General features: G+C 57.8%; 3 protein-coding genes across 8 annotated transcripts; 2 read left to right on the forward strand and 1 right to left on the reverse strand.

Annotated features, from left to right (window-relative positions):
* Window positions 1-201: 201 nt before the first annotated feature.
* On the reverse strand, window positions 202-13284 carry exoc3l2b (exocyst complex component 3-like 2b). 4 transcript variants are annotated; one of them, XM_053880114.1, is made up of 15 exons: window positions 8954-13284; window positions 5547-6029; window positions 4283-4515; window positions 3535-3803; window positions 3084-3347; window positions 2902-3020; window positions 2174-2288; window positions 2006-2116; window positions 1845-1945; window positions 1670-1786; window positions 1471-1606; window positions 1279-1401; window positions 1065-1220; window positions 746-867; window positions 202-664 (listed from the first exon to the last, which is right to left on the reverse strand). In XM_053880114.1, exons 2-15 carry the CDS (start codon window positions 5990-5992, stop codon window positions 388-390), a joined length of 2589 nt encoding a protein of 862 aa, XP_053736089.1. In that variant the 5' UTR covers window positions 5993-6029; window positions 8954-13284; the 3' UTR covers window positions 202-387. The 4 variants fall into 4 exon arrangements, with proteins under 4 accessions (XP_053736089.1, XP_053736085.1, XP_053736079.1 ...); XM_053880110.1 differs by having other exon boundaries at window positions 8829-13284; XM_053880104.1 differs by lacking the exon at window positions 8954-13284 and adding an exon at window positions 8450-8803 and having other exon boundaries at window positions 203-664.
* Window positions 9039-16455, forward strand: LOC128767934 (interleukin-1 receptor accessory protein-like). 3 transcript variants are annotated; one of them, XM_053880332.1, is made up of 12 exons: window positions 9039-9701; window positions 9765-10017; window positions 10164-10270; window positions 10326-10491; window positions 11928-12011; window positions 12074-12519; window positions 12594-12668; window positions 12802-12928; window positions 13001-13149; window positions 15186-15335; window positions 15413-15556; window positions 15621-16455. In XM_053880332.1, the coding sequence occupies exons 3-12, from the start codon at window positions 10174-10176 to the stop codon at window positions 15977-15979; spliced, it is 1797 nt and encodes a 598-aa protein (XP_053736307.1). In that variant the 5' UTR covers window positions 9039-9701; window positions 9765-10017; window positions 10164-10173; the 3' UTR covers window positions 15980-16455. The 3 variants fall into 3 exon arrangements, with proteins under 3 accessions (XP_053736307.1, XP_053736297.1, XP_053736315.1); XM_053880340.1 differs by having other exon boundaries at window positions 9044-10017; window positions 12074-12284; window positions 12348-12519; XM_053880322.1 differs by having other exon boundaries at window positions 9039-10017.
* Window positions 16238-22099, forward strand: LOC128768032 (P2Y purinoceptor 14). Its single transcript, XM_053880574.1, has 2 exons — window positions 16238-16287; window positions 19623-22099. The coding sequence occupies exon 2, from the start codon at window positions 19626-19628 to the stop codon at window positions 20628-20630; it is 1005 nt and encodes a 334-aa protein (XP_053736549.1). The 5' UTR covers window positions 16238-16287; window positions 19623-19625; the 3' UTR covers window positions 20631-22099.
* Window positions 22100-22108: the final 9 nt, after the last annotated feature.

Consider the following 22108-nt stretch of genomic DNA (forward strand, 5'->3'; position numbering starts at 1 on the left):
AGGTCTTCTTCATCTTCCTCGCGCCCGGACTTATCAGCGCTGGTTGCACTCTGCCGCCGCCTAGGGTCAATAGTGTTGTAATTACAGGTGTGACGACGCGAATGACAACAGCATCGATGATTCAGTTGTCGGTTGTTGTTTGGAGACGAGGTGTGTTTGTTTGTTAACAATGATCATGGCTGACGAGGTGAAGAAGCTTTTTATTGGTGACGACTGGAACCCCAAACTTGAAACTGATTCCAAAGCTTCCCCCAGACACACAGTGGGTCACGTGGTCTGGTGGCGGCCGCCCGGGACCGGAGCCCAGGGCAGGAGGGCCCACGTCTGTGACGGGGTCAGCGGCGGACGCCAGCCCAGCGCGTGTCCCCGGGTTCCGCCACAGGAGCTTCAGAGTGCATGGGTGGCGCTGTCCCGACGGGGCGCTCGGCCTGTCCGACGGCGAGGCCCGATGGCGCCCACGCAAGAGACAAGCCGGCTCATGCCCAGATTCAGGCAGCGCACCTCCGAGGTGACCGGGACCTCCGAGAAGACGGCGCGGTCGCGGGACATCCTGGCCGAGGGGCAGCCACTGCTCTCGATGTCAGACACGATGTCCAGGATCTCCTGACGCTCCGACTGCCGCGCGCCTCCTCGGATGTTCAGCAGCGCCGACACGTGCTTCTTCCTTCACACACAGGAAGTCAAGGTTCGATGGGAGGCTCCTCTCGAGATCCTCGTCACGTCATTGGCCCAGCGGTTTTCCTACCGGATGTCCGGAAACTCTCGGGCCAGGATGCCCACCTCCATCTGGACAGCAGGGATGTCCTCCAGCTGTAGGATCTCAGAAATGTGAGCCAGAGCGCCGTCGAGCCAGGAGGAGGGCGACTCCTGACACACACACACACACACACACAGTGTTAGGACTTCAGGAGGTCCTCTCCTGGCCATCGCCCTTTCCCCAGCCTCTCCCCCGGAACTCTGAACCAAACAGGAGCCCAGGTTCTTGTCCTCATAAGAGGGGTGTTTCCCCAGCCTCTGCCCCTGAAGCAGGGCTGAGGTTTTGACCCTCCAAACCTACAGCGTACCAACTCTTTAAACAGGGCCCGGATGAGTCGTCCCTCGTCCCGGAGCCGCGTGGACATCTTCTTCCTGGTCTTCAGCGACCTGCAGACGATGCGTCCTCGCATCAGCGCTCGCAGATACTCCACCACCACGCGCCGATGCACCTCGGCCACCAGCAGCTGAGGACGGGAGCCCTGTGTGAGTGTGCGGGTGGACCTGCGGGGGGCGCTGTGTCACCTGGTAGGGAGGACTCTCCATCTTCTGGTATCTTGTGAAAGACTCTCGGATCAGCGCCTCGATGTTGTCGTAGGGCTCTGTGCTGTTCAGCCACTTCCTCCTCACCAGCTGCTCGAACAGGGGCTGGACACACACGCACAGGTCACGCCGGAGTCGCTCGCCTCTCCGAGGCCTTGATGTGTGTGTGTGTACCTTGATGTGCACGTACAGACGCTCGGTCAGCACGCGGACGCCCTGCAGGACCACCAGGTCCAGAGACTTGAAGGCTCGACTCAGAGAGTCGGCGCCGGCGGGCGGATCGGGCTCGGCGCAGCGCTGCGTGAAGCCCCTGCAACACACACCGTCAGCACCTGTGTGGGGGCCGCGCTGGCTGGGGGTGCGTGTGTGGCACCTGAGGGGCGGGCAGAAGTTGACCATGGCGATGGTTCTGGACACATAACTGTCCTGGCTGTCTCCAAACGCAGCGCTCTGCATCCCCTCGTGGAACATCTCCACCTTCCGCTGGAAACTAAGGCAACAAAGGCTGTTGACATGAGGAGCAGGTGCGAGGCAGCGTGGAGAGTCACCTGAAGAGGAAGTCGGCCAGGCCGTTCAGGGTGCACAGCGCCACCCTGGAGCCCAGGCTGGAGCTGATGAGGGCAGAGCGCTCCAGGTCCAGCTGCAGCCTCTGACACACAAACACTGCGCTCACATCACGGACATCCTCACGCCCTGACGCCGCTCCTACCTGCACCACGGTGGCCGCCATCGGCAGGTGGAACTCCTCAGCCTGCGCTGGCTCCAGCCAGCGCTTCTCCTCCTCCTCCAGGAGCTGAACCATCTCCACGGTGACGTTGGCCTGAGGGAGAGAGGGTCAGACGGCCAGCTGCTAGCAGGAGAGCGCCACCCTTCTCACCCTGACGAAGTTCAGGCAGTCCTGCTCCAGACGCTCCACCATCACCGCCGGCAGCAGAGGACTGAGGCGAGAGCCGCAGAAGGGGCTGGTGATACACACGGTGCCCAGAACATCCCTGGAACAAGCGCAGACTGGTGACTGGCTGGGTCTGTCTCCAACACCATGGTTTGTTGACGTCTCAATAGAAGAGTGAACTCAGTGCAGAGATGAGAAACTCAATGTTCCAGGTCTCTGGTAGAAGCCGCTGGTGTCTGACAGGCTGCTCTGCCAGCTTTATTTAGGGCTTCAATGGAGCCCTCTGTCTGTCTGTCTGTCTGTCTGTCTGCTGTGTCTCATGTCTCTGAACAGTTGAACTATGGAGCAGTCTGGACACAGTTCCTAGATGCTGCTGAAGAAACATTACCAAGGCAGAGGAGCGCCTCAGAGAACCTATGAGGACCACTCCATCTCATCAAAGAAACAGGGATCCAGAGAGTCAGAGTCCACCAGTGTCATGATCCAAGGTTCCCTGGATTCAACATCACTTTCAAACGACCACGGTGAACCACAGTCCACCACACTCTCCACAGCTGTCACACGCCGCGGAGCTGGAGAGCGCCGTCACCCTCTCCTCATGTTCACGTGTGCAGCCAGTGAGCCGTGGGTTTATGGAGTTTAAGGTGAGATGCAGAAGTGTCGGCGTGGGGACTGTGTTTGGCGAGATGTTGTGGACGGTTCCTCGCATGTACCTCTGGTAGATGTTGTGCAGCCAGTCCAGGAGGGAGTAGACGTCAGGCACGTCCAGCTGGGAGTCAGCCACCACCTCCAGACGTCGTGCCAGAGCCGCGTGGTAACTCTGCACATACACCTGTGGGGAGAAGGCCAGGGGTGACCTTTGACCTCGTCTGAACTCTGACCGTGCGCGAGCCACCTGGAAGGCCTCGTACTCCTCGGGGTACGTGGACACCACGTTCCTCCTGGCAGCTGTGAGCTCCTCCACCACACACACTCGCAGCCGGTCCAGGTAGCCGCGCAGTTCCCCAGGGACGTGGCCCCTCTGAGGCAGGGACCAGTCGGCCGCGTCCTCCACCGCCTCCTTCCAGCGCTGCCGCAGCTGACGTGGCCTCCGACCACCAGGGGGCGGCGTCGTGTTGACAGCCCAGTCTCTGTCGGCCTGCTCCTCCTGCTGCAGCACCTGCACGCACACACACCTTTGCATCTCTATCCTTGTGGGGACCTAACCCAAACACATGGCTGAACCAGGCTGGGACCCAGCTATTTGGAAATCTTGCCCTCAAATTGAGGCTTAACCTCGTGGGGTCCCCACAAGGAGAGTGTTTTGTCAAGAATTGGTCCCCACAAAGTCGGATAAACAAGGCCACCTGCACCACGAGGCACAGGTTGGGTCCAGCGGTGGGGGAGCGGAGCGACTCCCTCACGATGGCCCACAGCTCCTTCTGCAGCTCCTCATACAGAAGCTCCACATCCCTCCGCTTCCGTCGGGTGCCGTCCTTGGCAGCGGGACTCGGGGCGTCGTCAGCGTGAGTGGGCGGAGCCCGCTCTGCCGCATGGCACTCCTGCTCCAGCTCCAGGATATGAGAGTCAGCCAGGAGCAGGTCGCGCGTCTTCACCAGCTGCAGGATCTCCAGCACTGTGGAGGACAGGTGAGATCAGCATCAAAGTGGGAGGGTTCTCCACCAGCTCCGACAGGCTGGACCGGCATCTGGCTCAGGAGGAACGCTCCGGAGCGTCAGATTCCTGTCTCGCTTGCTTTGACCGTGGACCTGCCTGGGCCTGGACCTCAGGCTCCGACCGGGCCTCAACCTCTCCGGGTTGTTTGAGATTCCAGGCGTGCAGATGTGTATCTCCATGCTGGTCCCAACTCTGGAGCAGGTTACAGCTGAGGTGTGGAGGGCAGAGCATGCAGAGACCTGGACCGCTGAGGGGGAGCAGACCAGACGCAGGGATCCACAGGCACGTCGGTCGTTCAGTGCAAGAGAGACGGTCTCAGCCCCTCACTGTCTCTGGTCCCAGGCTCCACCTCCACAGACACACCCGACTCAGCACTTGACACCAGTCCAGGAGGGGGCACCAGATATCATGCGGGGTGGTTGGGTCAGGGTCTCTCACCTGAAAGCGGCTCCCGTGGCTTCACTTCGTCCTGCGCCGCCTCCTCCGGCTGGAGCTCCGGACCTTCTGAGGAGCGCTCAGCACCAGACTCTCGTTTCTTGGCCCGACCCACCATCTTCATGAAGGATACGCGCCGGCTGCCTGAGTCACACTCGCTCTCCGGGCGGCTGAGCTCACCATTGGTCAGCGAGTCCTTCCGGAGACTCAGAGTGTCGCGGTACTTCCCAGCAAACCTGCAGGACAGCGGGGACTGAGAGAAGCCGGGTCTCCCTCCAGACCACTGTTGGGACCGGCCCACTCCAGATCTGAGCTCCAGACCGGCCTCCAGACCCACAGAGGAAAGTGTCATGTGAAAGAAGGACTCATGAGGGCTCTCAAAGGGACCCACTAGAGGGCCACAGTGGGAGCAGGTGTTGGTTTCGAACTCATCAGGAGGAGACACCAAGGCTGTCGTTGGTGTCAGCTGACACCTGATTGGTTCACCAACATGAGCCTGGACCCACGGAGGCTCAGTTGTGGATCACACCCTCAACTGTCTGGGTCTGGTCTCACTCTTGACCCCCAAATCTCTCACTCTCAACCCCCAAATGTCTCACTCTCGACCCCCAAATCTCTCACTCTCGACCCCCAAATCTCTCACTCTCGACCCCCAAATCTCTCATTCTCTACCCCCAAATGTCTTACTCACGACCCCCAAATCTCTCACTCTCGACCCCCAAATGTCTCACTCTCGACCCCCAAATCTCTCACTCTCGACCCCCAAATCGCTCACTCTCGACCCCAAATGTCTCACTCTCGACCCCCCCCGAATGTCTCACTCTCTACCTCCAAATGTCTCACTCTAGACCCCCCAAATGTCTCACTCTCAACCCCCAAATGTCTCACTCTCGACCCCCAAATGTCTCACTCTCTACCTCCAAATGTCTCACTCTCTACCTCCAAATGTCTCACTCTCATCCCCCAAATGTCTCACTCTCGACCCCCAAATCTCTCACTCTCGACCCCCAAATCTCTCACTCTCGACCCCCAAATGTCTCACTCTCTACCTCCAAATGTCTCACTCTCGACCCCCAAATGTCTCACTCTCGACCCAAAATCTCTCACTCTCGACCCCCAAATCTCTCACTCTCAACCCCCAAATGTCTCACTCTCGACCCCAAATGTCTCACTCTCGACCCCCAAATGTCTCAGTCTCCACCCCCGAACGCCTCGTCTCGACACCCTCCGGTCTGGATCCTGCCTGGGTCTCTGCTCCGACACTAACCTGAGCAGACTTCCCTCGGAGCTCCTGCGGCCCCTCTTCTTCTTCAGGCTCGGGGAGGGCGTTCCCTGCAGGGAGCCCTGTGGCGACGGAGTCTCGCTGCCTTTGGCCCTCCCTGAGGCGCGAAGGCTCTTCCCAATCTTTCCCAGAGTCTTCAGGGGGGACGTCAGCTTGAAGGAGGTCCTCCCAGACTGGCTGCCCTTGCTCTTCTTCCCCTCGTTGGCCTCGTTCTCGTCCTCCTCGTCCTCAAACGGGTTCCGGTCTCGTGGCGCCACGCCGTCCAGCAGCAAGCTGCCGGGGGGCCAGCCATCCTCGGGGTCGCCGCTGGCCTCCTCCCCAAAGGGGTTGTGGTGGTGGGGGGGGAGGCTCATCCTGCGAAGGATCAAGACACCGTCCAGCAGCACGCTGTGGCTCTTTAGGCAACCGTGCAGGTTCTGGAGGAGAGGCATGGCGGAGAGGGGGCGGGAGGAGGGCACGCGGTCCGACCTGGGGAGAGAGAACTTCAGCCATCAACCGCTCGCACCCTGGTCACCATGGCAACACCGAAGGCTTCACAGGTGGAGAAGGTGAGAAACAAGAAGAAGGGGGAGATGTTTCTCCAGGACTGGGCAGCGTCACACACGAGTCAGAGGACGAGCGAGTGCGAGTCAATTCCACCTCACATCCTGAAATTAGAGCTTCGTTTCAAACTCGGGTTTTAACTTCCTTTTTCTTGTTTGCAGACACACACACACACTCTGTCCTTGTGGGGACCTCTCCGGCCCATCACCCTGCCCCCAGTCTCTTCCTGTCAAAACACATGGCTCACCTGAACCAGGACTCTGAACCAGAGTGAGACCCAGATACAATGAGCAAGAATTGGTCCCCACAAGGACCGACGAGAACCCAGAGGGAAGTGTGGTCTCCAGAAATACTGACGGGGTTTTCCTTGACGGGTCAGCAGCGACAAACAACTGAGGCGGAAGCTGGACTGATAGTGAGAGGGGCAGAGGTGGGAGCACCGGGTCTGGCCCGGAGCAGATGAAGCAACGTGTTGCCATGAGGCCATGTGACCCGGGGTGGGCTCGGGTGTCTCCTCAGGGAGGGTCACACTTGTGGTGTTTTGTCGTGCTGAGCACAGCCTTCGTCTGATGAAGGAAACCGAACAAAGAAGAACTTCCTGTTAGTCATTATCAGAGCCACGCTCTCGGACTGGGCCGGACCAGGGACTCCAGAGTCCAGAGAGGGAGTGGAGCCACCTAACCTGTTAATGTTTGTCGTCGTCGGGGAAACGATCTGCTGCTGTTGTGACTTTGACCAGAGGTGTGGCTCTCGGCTCAGGATCATGGGGAAGACTTCCTGCTCAGCTGCCAGAACCGGTCCAAGTCCAGGTCCATGCAGTGTTTGTGTTGAAAACACCAGAAGGGACGACAAGACTCGACAAAGGCACCAGACTCTGGAGAGAAAGGTGAGACAGGAGAGGAGGCTCCAGGTGCTGGTCACCATGACGACACTGAGGCGTCAATCACACGCTGGTAACCATGACGACACTGAGGTGTCAATCACACGCTGGTCACCATGACGACACTGAGGTGTCAATCACACGCTGGTCACCATGACGACACTGAGGTGTCAATCACACGCTGGTCACCATGACGACACTGAGGTGTCAATCACACGCTGGTCACCATGACGACACTGAGCGTCAATCACACGCTGGTCACCATGACGACACTGAGGTGTCAATCACACGCTGGTCACCATGACGACACTGAGGCGTCACCATGACGACACTGAGCGTCACTCACACGCTGGTCACCATGACGACACTGAGGTGTCAATCACACGCTGGTCATCATGACGACACTGAGGCGTCACCATGACGACACTGAGCGTCACTCACACGCTGGTCACCATGACGACACTGAGGTGTCAATCACACGCTGGTCACCATGACGACACTGAGGGATCACCATGACGACACTGAGGTGTCAGTCACACGCTGGTCACCATGACAACACTGAGGTGTCAATCACACACTGGTCACCATGACGACACTGAGCGTCACTCACACGCTGGTCACCATGACGACACTGAGGCGTCACCATGACGACACTGAGGTGTCAATCACACGCTGGTCACCATGACGACACTGAGGTGTCAATCACACGCTGGTCACCATGACGACACTGAGCGTCACTCACACGCTGGTCACCATGACGACACTGAGGTGTCAATCACACGCTGGTCATCATGACGACACTGAGGCGTCACCATGACGACACTGAGCGTCACTCACACGCTGGTCACCATGACGACACTGAGGTGTCAATCACACGCTGGTCACCATGACGACACTGAGGGATCACCATGACGACACTGAGGTGTCAGTCACACGCTGGTCACCATGACAACACTGAGGTGTCAATCACACGCTGGTCACCATGACGACACTGAGGGATCACCATGACGACACTGAGGTGTCAATCACACGCTGGTCACCATGACGACACTGAGGTGTCAATCACACGCTGGTCACCATGACGACACTGAGCGTCACTCACACGCTGGTCACCATGACGACACTGAGGCGTCACTCACACCTTGTCATTTTCACGCTTCGTAACCTTCTGGTGGACACATTTACGTCATGGAAGATGATGCAGGGACAGACCGAACGTCTCAAGTCTCCAACAACCCGCCTCACGTTAATCAGTAACATTCTCAAGAGTCCTTGAACACACCGACCCAAAGTCACAGCAGGTGACTCTCAGCTGACGCACACGCACGCTCATGCACGTCGTGAAACTGTCGCTGTAACTGGAAGCGAACGTTGACTCTTCCAACTTTTTTGACAGAAAATCGGACACACGACGTGCGCAGGTGAACAAGGAGACTGAGAACCAAACCATCAGCTGTCAACTCACGGAGGTCCATCGTCGCGGAAACAGTCAGCGCGTCACGAATACTTGGGTCCAGTTCGGGGTGGAAGCTCGGTTCGGTCGCTCGTCTGATGGCAGCGCAGCGTCTGGTGCCGCGTTTACTGACACTCGGAAGACTAAGTGGGAGGAGCGCGGAGACGCGTCCGAGGAGGCTGGAAGGTCTACCTCGGAGCCGTGACGTCACCTCAGGGTGAGAATGATGCGGCGACGAATAAAGTGGACTTGCAGACGACTGCCCTGGCAATGCGCGCGCGCGCGCCTGTTCTGGCGCGTCCAAAGTTTGCTGACGCGCGAGACTCCGAGTCTCTGACGGTGATGGCTGTGACGTCACTGCTGTCAATGTCGATGAAAACTCTGACCTGACCTTGTGTGCGCGGTGCTGGTTCTGGCGCTGCCGCTGGTTCTGGCTGCTCTGTTTTAGGATCCTGCTCTTGAGATCCGCTGGTTTCCTGTTTGCTTTATTTTTTAGCTGCAAAAGGAAACGGTCACCTTTTCCTCTTCCTGCTCCCCGCGCGCACGCACGCACGCACATGCTTGGCCAGTCCAGCGACGCCCCCTGGTGTCTGAAGGGAAGTAAGGTCCAGGACGCGCTCGGACACTTCAAGCGGAGCCGCAGCTCGACGTCACGTCAAGGATGAAACAAGGGTCCCGGAAGTCAGTGTCTGTTGCTGCCCCCCAGTCTCTCTTCACCCCCATGTTGAGGGTCGCAGAGCAAAACCTGCGTGACGGAGCCACCGGGGCTCCACTCACGGAGCAGCGACCTGCACCCACGTGGGGGCGGAGCTCAGAAGAAGAAGAAGAATGAGCTCGGGCAAGAATGGCCAAGGTCAAAGGTCGTTGCTCATGCTGAACATTTGCTCGACCAAACTCTTCCGAAGATTTTAAAAACAACCTTCACGCCGCCTGAAACTGGGGATAACCCTTTCAAAGTCAAGTGGATCCGAGATTTAGTTTTACAACGACCACAATCGCAACAAAGATCATCACTTCCTGTGTGCTCTTATTTTCTCAGCTCGCTTCCCGTTTGCCCATTTCCTGAGCGGGGCTTTGGCTCCAGCGGTCACGGCGGCTGCTTGTCTGTCTCTTGTTTCTGCGGATCTGTTGAGCATGAACCCGGCCTCCTGCTGTCTGTCTGCTTCCGTGACGAGGCTCCTGGGATGAGTCTCGGAGCCGGGCAGAAGCGCGGGCTCAATTCCGCCCAGACGCGGTTCACTCCGCGGCACAACTGCCGACGCTGGTGTGGATCTATTGGTAACACGCGCAGAGCCCAGCAGGTGTCAGCATCTCCCCTCCTTCACAGCCGCCGGTGTCGCAACCGCCTCGCGTTTCCTGTTCGCCCCCAGCCGACGCCTCGTCGGGGCTGATGCGACGCTGCTGAGCCGCCCGCTGCGGTCCAGCTTCCTCTGTCATGTGCGTGGCTCCTGGCTCGCACCGTGACTTGTGTGTGCTCCTGAACTTCTGGCTTTGTGAGGACCGGTGTGAGCTTTGAACCAGCCGAGCGAGGACGCTTTCACAACATCTGGGTCTCAGCCTGGTCCAGAGTCCCGGTTCAGGTGAGCCACGTGTTTAGGGGGAGAGGCTGGGGAAAGGGTGATGGTCCTCACGAGGATAGAGAGACAAGCCTGTGTGTGTGTGTGTGTGGTGGTGAGGAGGAGGAGGACGACCGTGGTCACATTCTTCTCCTTCACCTCTCAACTAGCTCTTCTTCCATGATGTCTTCTCCTCCGGCCTTTGGGACCATCTTCATCTCCACCCTCCTCTTCCTCTCCCGCCTGCTTCCTGAGCCAGTGGCAAGCGCCACGGCGGGTGAGTGGTGGCCAGCGAGGTCACGTGACACCCATCCTAACGCCTCCTGTCCCAGGCTCTGTGTGTGATGACAGCGGAGAGTCCAGTTCTGCTCCTGTCTCAGTTCTGGAAGGAGAGTCGGGCTGGATCTCGTGTCCTCTCTTCTCTCACCCGAGTCCTGGACTCTCTGTGGACTGGTACCAGCCAAAGGAGGGCGACGAGGAGCAGCCGATCACATACAGGTGCGTGTGTGGTGTGTGTGTGTGTGTGTGTGTGTGTGTGTGTGTGTGTGTGTGTGTGTGTGTGTGTTTGTGGATGTGAGTGTGTGTGAGTGTGAGTGAGTGTGTTTGTGTGTGTGAGTGTGTGTTTGTGGATGTGAGTGTGTGAGTGTGTGTGTGAGTGTGTGTGTTTGTGGATGTGAGTGTGTGTGTGTTTGTGTGTGGATGTGAGTGTGTGTGAGTGTGTTTGTGGATGTGTGTGTGAGTGAGTGTGTGTTTTTGGATGTGTGTGTTTGTGTGTGTGAGTGAGTGTGTGTGTGTGTGTGGATGTGTGTGTGTGTGAGTGTGTGTTTGTGGATGTGAGTGTGTGTGTGTTTGTGTGTGGATGTGAGTGTGTGTGAGTGTGTTTGTGTGAGTGAGTGAGTGTGTGTTTGTGGATGTGTGTGTGAGTGTGTGTTTGTGGATGTGTGTGTGAGTGTGTTTGTGTGAGTGAGTGTGTGTTTGTGGATGTGTGTGTGAGTGTGTGTTTGTGGATGTGTGTGTTTGTGTGTGTGAGTGAGTGAGTGAGTGTGTGTGTGTTTGTGTGTGTGAGTGTGTGTTTGTGGATGTGTGTGTGAGTGAGTGTGTGTGTGTGTTTGTGTGTGTGTTTGTGTGTTTGTGGATGTGTGTGTTTGTGTGAGTGAGTGAGTGTGTGTGTGTTTGTGTGTTTGTGGATGTGTGTGTTTGTGTGTGTGTTTGTGGATGTGAGTGTGTGTGAGTGTGAGTGAGTGTGTTTGTGTGTGTGAGTGTGTGTTTGTGGATGTGAGTGTGTGAGTGTGTGTGTGAGTGTGTGTGTTTGTGGATGTGAGTGTGTGTGTGTTTGTGTGTGGATGTGAGTGTGTGTGAGTGTGTTTGTGGATGTGTGTGTGAGTGTGTGTTTGTGGATGTGTGTGTGAGTGTGTTTGTGTGAGTGAGTGTGTGTTTGTGGATGTGTGTGTGAGTGTGTGTTTGTGGATGTGTGTGTTTGTGTGTTTGTGGATGTGTGTGTTTGTGTGTGTGAGTGAGTGAGTGTGTGTTTGTGTGTGTGTTTGTGTGTTTGTGGATGTGTGTGTGAGTGAGTGTGTGTGTGTGTGTGTGTTTGTTTGTGTGTTTGTGGATGTGTGTGTTTGTGTGAGTGAGTGAGTGTGTGTGTGTTTGTGTGTGTGTTTGTGTGTTTGTGGATGTGTGTGTTTGTGTGTGTGAGTGTGTGGTGTGTGTGTGTGAGTGAGTCTGTGTTTTTGGATGTGTGTGTGTGTGTGAGTGTGTGTTTGTGGATGTGTGTGTGAGTGTGTGTGTGTGTGGATGTGTGAGTGTGTGTGTGTGTGGATGTGTGTGTGTGTGAGTGAGTGTGTGTGTTTGTGTGTGTGAGTGAGTGTGTGTTTGTAGATGTGTGTGTGAGTGTGTGAGTGTGTTGACCTGCTGTGTGTGTGTGTGTGTGTCAGCTCCCGGGTCAGCAGGGACTCGCAGCACCTCTGGTTCCAGCCCTCAGTCCTGACCGACTCTGGACCTTACGTCTGCTTGGTTCGGTAAAAGCCCGACTCTCAGGACTCACCAGGTGAGCGCCGCTCACGCCCTACGTCTCCTGCAGCAACAGCTCCTCCTGCTGGAAGTGGTCGGTGCGTCTGCAGGTGTTGCCCCAGCCGGCGACTCCGGCCGCCTGCCACCACAACAGGCTTCCTGTGGCCCAGGCCGCCTCTCCCGTGGTGGTGCCCCTGCACATGGGCGGCGTGCTGCAGTGTCCGCACCTGGAGCAGGCAGCCGGCGTGTCCGAGGCGCCGCCCTCCGTCACCTGGTACCACGTGAGACAAGGCCGGGCTCTCTCTCGGCCCGGCAGGCGGAGCCTGAGTCTGTGTGTCTTCCAGGGTTGCCGGCCGTACCCCTTCTGGCGCGACGACATTCAGCCCAAAGGAGGCGTGGCTCTGGAGATCCTCACCATGTGGCCTCCCTACGGCGGACTCTACTTCTGCCGGGTCCACTATCAGAGGGGCGGCCGCCCGCTGAGCTTCACCAGGAGCGTCAACGTGACGGCCGTCTGTGAGGACCCCGCCTGCTCTCGCGCAGCTGCCTGCCTCAGCGCACCACTCAGGCTCCTGTGTCTGCCTCCTCAGCTCCAACGTCGCTTCCTAAGGAGCCCAGCATCCTCCACCCTCCGGGCAGAGATCTGCTCTTCCACGTCAGACTGCGTGAGTGGTTCGTCCACGTCTCCATCGCCGACCCTCGTGCTCCTCTGTCGCCGTCTCTCTTCTCCTGTCCTTGCTTCTGTCCTCGCGCCGCTCTGGCTGTTCAAGGCCTTGGATGACATGTGATCTGCCTCAGACTCGGAGGTCAAGCTCACGTGCAAAGGCTTGTTTCCATTCCTGGACTCACCCAGCGCCATCTGGTGGACAGTTGACGGGACCAAAGTGGAAGAACTGACCGACACCCGATACGCAGAGACGAGAAGGTACCAGCCTCTAGTGTAGAGGAGCAGAACCTTCAGAGCGGAAGTGGGTAACCAGCACCTCCTTGGTTGCAGCACAGTCACCTCACCGTATCAAGACAAAACCGTCGAGTGTGTTCTGCTCATCCAGCAGTTCCAGGCTCAAGACCTGGAGCGGACGTTCAACTGCTGTGTGGCAAACCACCGAGGGTTCGAGAGCCGCCGGGCCAAGCTGCTGGAGGAAGGTCTGGAGCTTTTACCTGCAGCTGCCCGTCCGTGTTGTAGACTAGAGACCACGACAGTGTCGAGACTGGAGAGTGTCAAGAGCCGGACGAGGCCGAGATATTCGGGGGTGGAGGTCTGAGACATTCGGGGTGGAGGTCTGAGATATTCGGGGTGGAGGTCTGAGACATTCAGGGGTGGAGGTCTGAGACATTCAGGGGTGGAGGTCTGAGATATTCGGGGGTGGAGGTCTGAGATATTCGGGGGTGGAGGTCTGAGATATTCGGGGGTGGAGGTCTGAAACATTCAGGGGTGGAGGTCTGAGATATTCAGGGGTGGAGGTCTGAGATATTCAGGGGTGGAGGTCTGAGATATTCGTTGTGGAGGTCTGAGATATTCAGGGGTGGAGGTCTGAGATATTCAGGGGTGGAGGTCTGAGATATTCGTTGTGGAGGTCTGAGATATTCAGGGGTGGAGGTCTGAGATATTCGGGGTGGAGGTCTGAGATATTCGGGGTGGAGGTCTGAGATATTCGGGGTGGAGGTCTGAAACATTCAGGGGTGGAGGTCTGAGATATTCAGGGGTGGAGGTCTGAGATATTCAGGGGTGGAGGTCTGAGATATTCGTTGTGGAGGTCTGAGATATTCAGGGGTGGAGGTCTGAGATATTCAGGGGTGGAGGTCTGAGATATTCGTTGTGGAGGTCTGAGATATTCAGGGGTGGAGGTCTGAGATATTCGGGGTGGAGGTCTGAGATATTCGGGGTGGAGGTCTGAGATATTCGGGGGTGGAGGTCTGAGATATTCGGGGGTGGAGGTCTGAGATATTCGGGGGTGGAGGTCTGAAACATTCAGGGGTGGAGGTCTGAGATATTCAGGGGTGGAGGTCTGAGATATTCGGGGTGGAGGTCTGAGATATTCAGGGGTGGAGGTCTGAGATATTCGGGGGTGGAGGTCTGAGATATTCGGGGTGGAGGTCTGAGATATTCAGGGGTGGAGGTCTGAGATATTCGGGGTGGAGGTCTGAGATATTCGTTGTGGAGGTCTGAGATATTCAGGGGTGGAGGTCTGAGATATTCGGGGTGGAGGTCTGAGATATTCGGGGTGGAGGTCTGAGATATTCGGGGTGGAGGTCTGAAACATTCAGGGGTGGAGGTCTGAGATATTCAGGGGTGGAGGTCTGAGATATTCAGGGGTGGAGGTCTGAGATATTCGTTGTGGAGGTCTGAGATATTCAGGGGTGGAGGTCTGAGATATTCAGGGGTGGAGGTCTGAGATATTCGTTGTGGAGGTCTGAGATATTCAGGGGTGGAGGTCTGAGATATTCGGGGTGGAGGTCTGAGATATTCGGGGTGGAGGTCTGAGATATTCGGGGGTGGAGGTCTGAGATATTCGGGGGTGGAGGTCTGAGATATTCGGGGGTGGAGGTCTGAAACATTCAGGGGTGGAGGTCTGAGATATTCAGGGGTGGAGGTCTGAGATATTCGGGGTGGAGGTCTGAGATATTCAGGGGTGGAGGTCTGAGATATTCGGGGGTGGAGGTCTGAGATATTCGGGGTGGAGGTCTGAGATATTCAGGGGTGGAGGTCTGAGATATTCGGGGTGGAGGTCTGAGATATTCGGGGGTGGAGGTCTGAGATATTCGGGGTGGAGGTCTGAGATATTCAGGGGTGGAGGTCTGAGATATTCAGGGGTGGAGGTCTGAGATATTCGGGGGTGGAGGTCTGAGATATTCGGGGTGGAGGTCTGAGATATTCGGGGGTGGAGGTCTGAGATATTCAGGGGTGGAGGTCTGAGATATTCGGGGTGGAGGTCTGAGATATTCAGGGGTGGAGGTCTGAGATATTCGGGGTGGAGGTCTGAGATATTCGGGGTGGAGGTCTGAGATATTCGGGGGTGGAGGTCTGAGATATTCGGGGGTGGAGGTCTGAGACTTTCCTCTGTGGGTCTGGAGGCTGGGCTGGAGCACAGATCTGGAGTGGGCCGGTCCCAACAGTGGTCTGGAGGCAACACCAGTGCTCTGCTGGACTGCCAGTATAAATGCTGACCTTGGTGCCGCAGCTCGGGTTCCTGCCGTGGAGCTGGGCTGTGGTCTTGGGGCCGTCCTGCTCCTCGTGCTCCTCCTCTTCCTGCTCTCCCGTGTCTACTGGCTGGAGCTGCTGCTGATATATCGGACCTGGTTTGGTGCGGACGAGTACGGCTCAGATGCAGGTACCAAGCCCCTCTGACGGCGACCTGTGGCCCCGCCGCTCACCTGCGTCTGCGTGTGTGTGTGTCCTGGGCCACAGGTGAGAAAGACTATGACGTCTACATCTCGTACTCGAGGAACAGCGAGGAGGAGGACTTTGTTCTCTCCACACTTCGCCGAGGCCTGGAGACGGAGCTGGGCTACTCCGTGTGCATCTTCGATCGTGACAGTCTCCCGGGAGGAAGTGAGTGACCCGCGTGCACACCGTGGTCACCTTGACCTTGACCTTGACCTTGGTGCCCCTGCAGCCATCACTGACGAGACTCTGGCTTTTGTGGCCCGGAGTCGGCGCCTCCTGGTGGTGCTGAGCCCTGGCTACGCGTCACAAGGCACTCAGGCTCTGCTGGAGCTCAAGGCCGGAATCGACGGTGTCTTGGGTGGACACCTGCGGGTGATCCTGGTCCAGTACAAGCCGGTCCGTCGGCAGGACTGGGTGCGGGAGCTGAGGACGGCGCGCGTGGCCCTGGCCCTGCTCTGCTGGCGCGGAGACGAGTCCCGGGATCTGGCCTCCAGGTTCTGGAAGAGGCTGCGGGTGGAGCTGCCCGTGCAGCGGGAGGAGCGCGGCGGCGGCGGCGGGAAGCTCCTCCGCCTCCTGGGTCCCTGCTGATCCCACCAGGCCTCGTGGTCCTCGTCGAGCTGCTGCTTTTGTTTTCATACTTCAGAATAAACTTCCTGTCTCCAGCTGCTGGGGTCGTCTTCATCTCACACACACACACACACGGCCTGCGTCAGGCTCGGGGCCTCAGGCGAGGCTCCCAGAACTCTGCGGATGTTGTGGAGCCAAGAGGAAGTGCAGCCGCAGCCGCAGCAGCAGCAGCAGCAGCAGGGGTCAGGAAGACGAGGCTGAGGCCGAGAATGTGTGTGGCTGTGAGGACACTTCTGGAGCGGCTTCTGCTCCGACTGGACGTCTCTCTGGTGAGTCACGACCTTTCCACCTCCTTTTTCACCTGACAGAGGAGCAAACAAGAGACGGATCAGCCATTACATTATGACCAGCAGTGAGGATGTGACTCGTGTGGTGCCTGACTCGCACGGTGCCTGACTTGTGTGGTGCCTGACTTGAGTGGTGTGTGACTCGTGTAGTGCCTGACTTGTGTGGTGCCTGACTCGTGTGGTGCCTGACTCACATGATGCGTGACTCGTGTGGTGCCTGACTTGAGTGGTGCGTGACTCGTGTGGTGCCTGACTCACATGATGCGTGACTCGTGTGGTGCCTGACTTGAGTGGTGCGTGACTCGTGTGGTGCCTGACTCACATGATGCGTGACTCGTGTGGTGCCTGACTCGTGTGGTGCGTGACTCGCACGGTGCCTGACTCATGTGGTGCCTGACTCGTGTGGTGCCTGACTCACATGATGCGTGACTCGTGTGGTGCCTGACTTGTGTGGTGCCTGACTTGAGTGGTGCCTGACTCGCACGGTGCCTGACTCATGTGGTGCCTGACTTGAGTGGTGCGCGACTCATGTGGTGCCTGACTTGAGTGGTGCGTGACTCATGTGGTGCCTGACTTGAGTGGTGCGTGACTCGTGTGGTTCCTGACTCGTGTGGTTCCTGACTCGTGTGGTGCCTGACTTGAGTGGTGCCTGACTCGCACGGTGCCTGACTTGAGTGGTGCGTGACTCGTGTGGTGCCTGACTCGTGTGGTGCCTGACTTGAGTGGTGCGTGACTTGAGTGGTGCGTGACTCGTGTGGTGCCTGACTCGTGTGGTGCCTGACTCACATGATGCGTGACTCGTGTGGTGCCTGACTCGCATGATGCGTGACTCGTGTGGTGCCTGACTTGAGTGGTGTGTGACTTGTGTGGTGCCTGACTTCAGTGGTGCCTGACTCGCACGGTGCCTGACTCATGTGGTGCCTGACTTGAGTGGTGCGTGACACGTGTGGTGCCTGACTTGAGTGGTGTGTGACTCGTGTGGTGCCTGACTCACATGATGCGTGACTCGTGTGGTGCCTGACTCGCATGATGCGTGACTCGTGTGGTGCCTGACTTGAGTGGTGTGTGACTTGTGTGGTGCCTGACTTGAGTGGTGCCTGACTCGCACGGTGCCTGACTCATGTGGTGCCTGACTTGAGTGGTGTGTGACTCGTGTGGTGCCTGACTTGAGTGGTGCATGACTCGTGTGGTGCCTGACTTGTGTGGTTTCTGACTCGTGTGGTGCCTGACTCACATGATGCGTGACTCATGTGGTGCCTGACTCGTGTGGTGCCTGACTCACATGATGCGTGACTCGTGTGGTGCCTGACTTGAGTGGTGCATGACTCGCACGGTGCCTGACTCATGTGGTGCCTGACTTGAGTGGTGCGTGACTCGTGTGTTGCCTGACTCACATGATGCGTGACTCGTGTGGTGCCTGACTGGCGCGGTGCCTGACTCACATGATGCGTGACTCGTGTGGTGCCTGACTTGAGTGGTGCCTGACTCGTGAGGTGCCTGACTCACATGATGCGTGACTCGTGTGGTGCCTGACTTGAGTGGTGCGTGACTCGTGTGGTGCCTGACTCACATGATGCGTGACTCGTGTGGTGCCTGACTTGAGTGGTGCATGACTCGCACGGTGCCTGACTCATGTGGTGCCTGACTCGTGTGGTGCCTGACTCACATGATGCGTGACTCGTGTGGTGCCTGACTTGAGTGGTGCCTGACTCGCACGGTGCCTGACTCATGTGGTGCCTGACTTGAGTGGTGCGTGACTCATGTGGTGCCTGACTTGAGTGGTGCGTGACTCGTGTGGTTCCTGACTCGTGTGGTTCCTGACTCGTGTGGTGCCTGACTCGCACGGTGCCTGACTTGAGTGGTGCGTGACTCGTGTGGTGCCTGACTTGAGTGGTGCGTGACTCGCACGGTGCCTGACTCATGTGGTGCCTGACTTGAGTGGTGCGTGACTCGTGTGGTGCCTGACTTGAGTGGTGCGTGACTCGTGTGGTGCCTTACTTGAGTGGTGCGTGACTCGTGTGGTGCCTGACTCACATGATGCGTGACTCGTGTGGTGCCTGACTTGAGTGGTGCGTGACTCGTGTGGTGCCTGACTCACATGATGCGTGACTCGTGTGGTGCCTGACTTGAGTGGTGCGTGACTCGTGTGGTGCCTGACTTGAGTGGTGTGTGACTCGTGTGGTGCCTGACTTGAGTGGTGCGTGACTCGTGTGGTGCCTGACTTGAGTGGTGCGTGACTCGTGTGGTGCCTGACTCATGTGGTTCCTGACTCGTGTGGTGCCTGACTCACATGATGCGTGACTCATGTGGTGCCTGACTCGTGTGGTGCCTAACTCACATGATGCGTGACTCGTGTGGTGCCTGACTTGAGTGGTGCATGACTCGCACGGTGCCTGACTCACATGATGCGTGACTCATGTGGTGCCTGACTCGTGTGGCGCCTGACTTGAGTGGTGCGTGACTCGTGTGTTCCCTGACTCACATGATGCGTGACTCGTGTGGTGCCTGACTGGCGCGGTGCCTGACTCGTGAGGTGCCTGACTCACATGATGCGTGACTCGTGTCGTGCCTGACTTGAGTGGTGCATGACTCGCACGGTGCCTGACTCATGTGGTGCCTGACTTGAGTGGTGCGTGACTCGTGTGGTGCCTGACTTGAGTGGTGCGTGATTCGTGTGGTGCCTGACTTGAGTGGTGCGTGACTCGTGTGGTTCCTGACTCGTGTGGTGCCTGACTCACATGATGCGTGACTCGTGTGGTGCCTGACTTGAGTGGTGCATGACTCGCATGGTGCCTGACTCATGTGGTGCCTGACTCATGTGGTGCCTGACTTGAGTGGTGCGTGACTCGTGTGGTGCCTGACTTGAGTGGTGCGTGACTCGTGTGGTGCCTGACTCGCATGGTGCCTGACTCACATGATGCGTGACTCATGTGGTGCCTGACTCGTGTGGTGCCTGACTTGAGTGGTGCATGACTCGCACGGTGCCTGACTCACATGATGCGTGACTCGTGTGGTGCCTGACTCGCATGGTGCCTGACTCACATGATGCGTGACTCGTGTGGTGCCTGACTTGAGTGGTGCGTGACTCGTGTGGGGCCTGACTCACATGATGCGTGACTCGTGTGGTGCCTGACTTGAGTGGTGCCTGACTCGCGTGGTGCCTGACTCGAGTGGTGCCTGACTCACATGATGCGTGAGTCGTGTGGCGCCTGACTGGCGCGGCGCCTGACTCGGTCCGCGGCATGACGGCCAGCCCCAGGGCAGGGAGCACGTGGGGTGGTCATCACGTCACGGCTGACGGTGTTTGTGTTCCCCAGACGATGGAGCTGCTCAACTCCAGTCACGCGGGCTTCAACGGCTCCGACCTGAGCAGCGCCTTCACCCAGCAGGTGCTGCCGCCCCTCTACCTGCTGACCTGCGCGGTGGGCCTGGTCCTCAACGGCGGCGCCGCCTGCGTCTTCTTCCGGGTTCCCACCGACTCGGCTCTGGTGGTCTTCCTGAAGAACATGCTGGTGGCCGACCTGCTGATGCTCACCACCTTCCCGCTGCGGCTGGTGGCTCAGGTGGGCGTGGCCGGCTGGCGCCTCCACGTGGTCATGTGCCGCTACACGGCCGTGCTCTTCTACTCCTCCATGTACGTGGGGATGGTCTTCATGGGCCTCATCAGTCTGGAGCGCTACGCCGCCGTGGTCCGCGCCTCCGGTGGCGGCGTCCTGCGGCGGCTGCGCGGCGCGGGCCCGGCCAGAGGGCTGGCTCTCCTGGTGTGGCTCCTCCTCCTCCTGTGCGTCCTGCCCAACGCCGTGCTGACCAGCCGACCGGCCCGGCGCGAGACGTCGCGCCGCTGCATGCAGCTCAAGTCGGCGCTGGGCGTGCAGTGGCACCGCGTGTCCACGCTGCTGTGCGTGGCGCTCTTCTGGCTCACGCTGCTGCTCCTGGCTTTCTGCTACGCCTCCATCGCGCGGCAGGTCCGGCGCTCGTCGCGCCGCGTCCGCCGCTCCGCCGCCGCCGCCGCCTGCCGGCGCTCGCACCGCAGCATCTTCAGCCTGCTGGCCGTCTTCCTGGTCTGCTTCGTGCCGTACCACGTGTGCCGGGTGCCCTACACGCTGAGCCAGATGCCGTGGTCGCGCTTCAGCCCCGGCTCCAGGCTGCTGCTCTTCCAGGCGAAGGAGGCCACGCTCTTCCTCTCGGCTCTCAACGTGTGTCTGGACCCGGTGGTCTACTTCCTCATGTGCACCACCTTCAGGGACTCGCTGCTCAGCAGGCTGGCCACAGGGGGGCGCCGCAGAGCCCACGGCCAGAGCCTCGGCAACATGGCGAGACGTTAGCCTCACTGACCGCGGCGGAGCGGTCCTCGTCTCCATCACTGTCACCGCCTTCGTCTTCATCATCAGCACATTTGTCTTCATCATCACCACCTTCCTCTTCATCATCACACCGTCTTCATCATCACCACCTTCGTCTTCATCATCACCACCATCTTCATCATCACACCGTCTTCATCATCTCACTTCATCTTCGTCACCACCACCATCTTCATCATCACACCTTCGTCTTCATCATCACCACCTTCGTCTTCATCACACCTTCCTCTTCGTCACCACCACCATCTTCATCATCACACCTTCGTCTTCATCACACCTTCATCATCATCACCACCGTCCTCTTCGTCACCACCACAGCCATGGTTTCTCAGCATCATGACGCGTGTCACGCCTGCTTCACGTCTCCAACTGTAACCCAGGACATCAGCCCTTGTACAAACACATGCGACAGGATGTTTGACTGAAATAACCATCAGTGGCGGTTTGAAGCTTCCTGTCGAGCAGCAGCCACTTCCTGTTTCACACATCTGACTCGCCAGTTGGGGGGTTCCCCCCGGCCGCTCCACGTATCCCCCCACCCCCAGCTGCAGCTCTGCAGCTTGAATGACGCTGTTTCAGTGCTGAATTGCTCTTCGCCTCTCCTTCACCATGATGGAGGAATCAGTATCACAATAAACCAACAAACACAGTGGTGGCACTTTAACAAGTTCATTACGATTCATTATTTACAACAAAAAAGTAACTGAATTGAACGGACCAGTCTGCTCTCCAGACAGCAGGGACCCTCTGTCAGTGCAGCAGTTCCTGCTCCACTGATGCAGCCAGGATGAGAACAACAACAACAACCATGGAGGAATCCTCCCTGAACCAAAGCAGCTGTTGGCTTTGGTTCAGGGAGGTTTTTCACTACACAGTGTCCAGGGTTTCCACCACTCTGGATGGACTGGACATTCTGATCCAGATATTTCCAAGACATGAAAAGAGTTTCAGTTGAACTCGGGTGAGATCGAGACTTGAACAGAGCTTCAGTTGAACTCGGGTGAGATCGAGACTTGAACAGAGCTTCAGTTGAACTCGGGTGAGATCGAGACTTGAACAGAGCTTCAGTTGAACTCGGGTGAGATCGAGACTTGAACAGAGCTTCAGTTGAACTCGGGTGAGATCAAGACTTGAACAGAGCTTCAGTTGAACTCGGGTGAGATCAAGACTTGAACAGAGCTTCAGTTGAACTCAGGTGAGATCAAGACTTGAACAGAGCATCATGGTGGTTTATTGTCAAACTGGTGCAGAATCAACAATATTCTGTTGTTTAACTGTGTACGGCTCCATCCATCATCCATCATCCCCAGCCAGCCTTGAGCCTCTTGTGAGGACGAGGGTTTATCATCACCACATTTCCTTTCTCTTTCATTTCCCCAAATATTGTCCCTCAGTGGGACATTGCGAGCCACTCTCTCTCTCTCTCACACACACACGCAGGC

The sequence above is a fragment of the Synchiropus splendidus genome, chromosome 1 (assembly GCF_027744825.2).
Source record: "Synchiropus splendidus isolate RoL2022-P1 chromosome 1, RoL_Sspl_1.0, whole genome shotgun sequence".
Lineage (NCBI taxonomy): Eukaryota > Metazoa > Chordata > Actinopteri > Syngnathiformes > Callionymidae > Synchiropus > Synchiropus splendidus.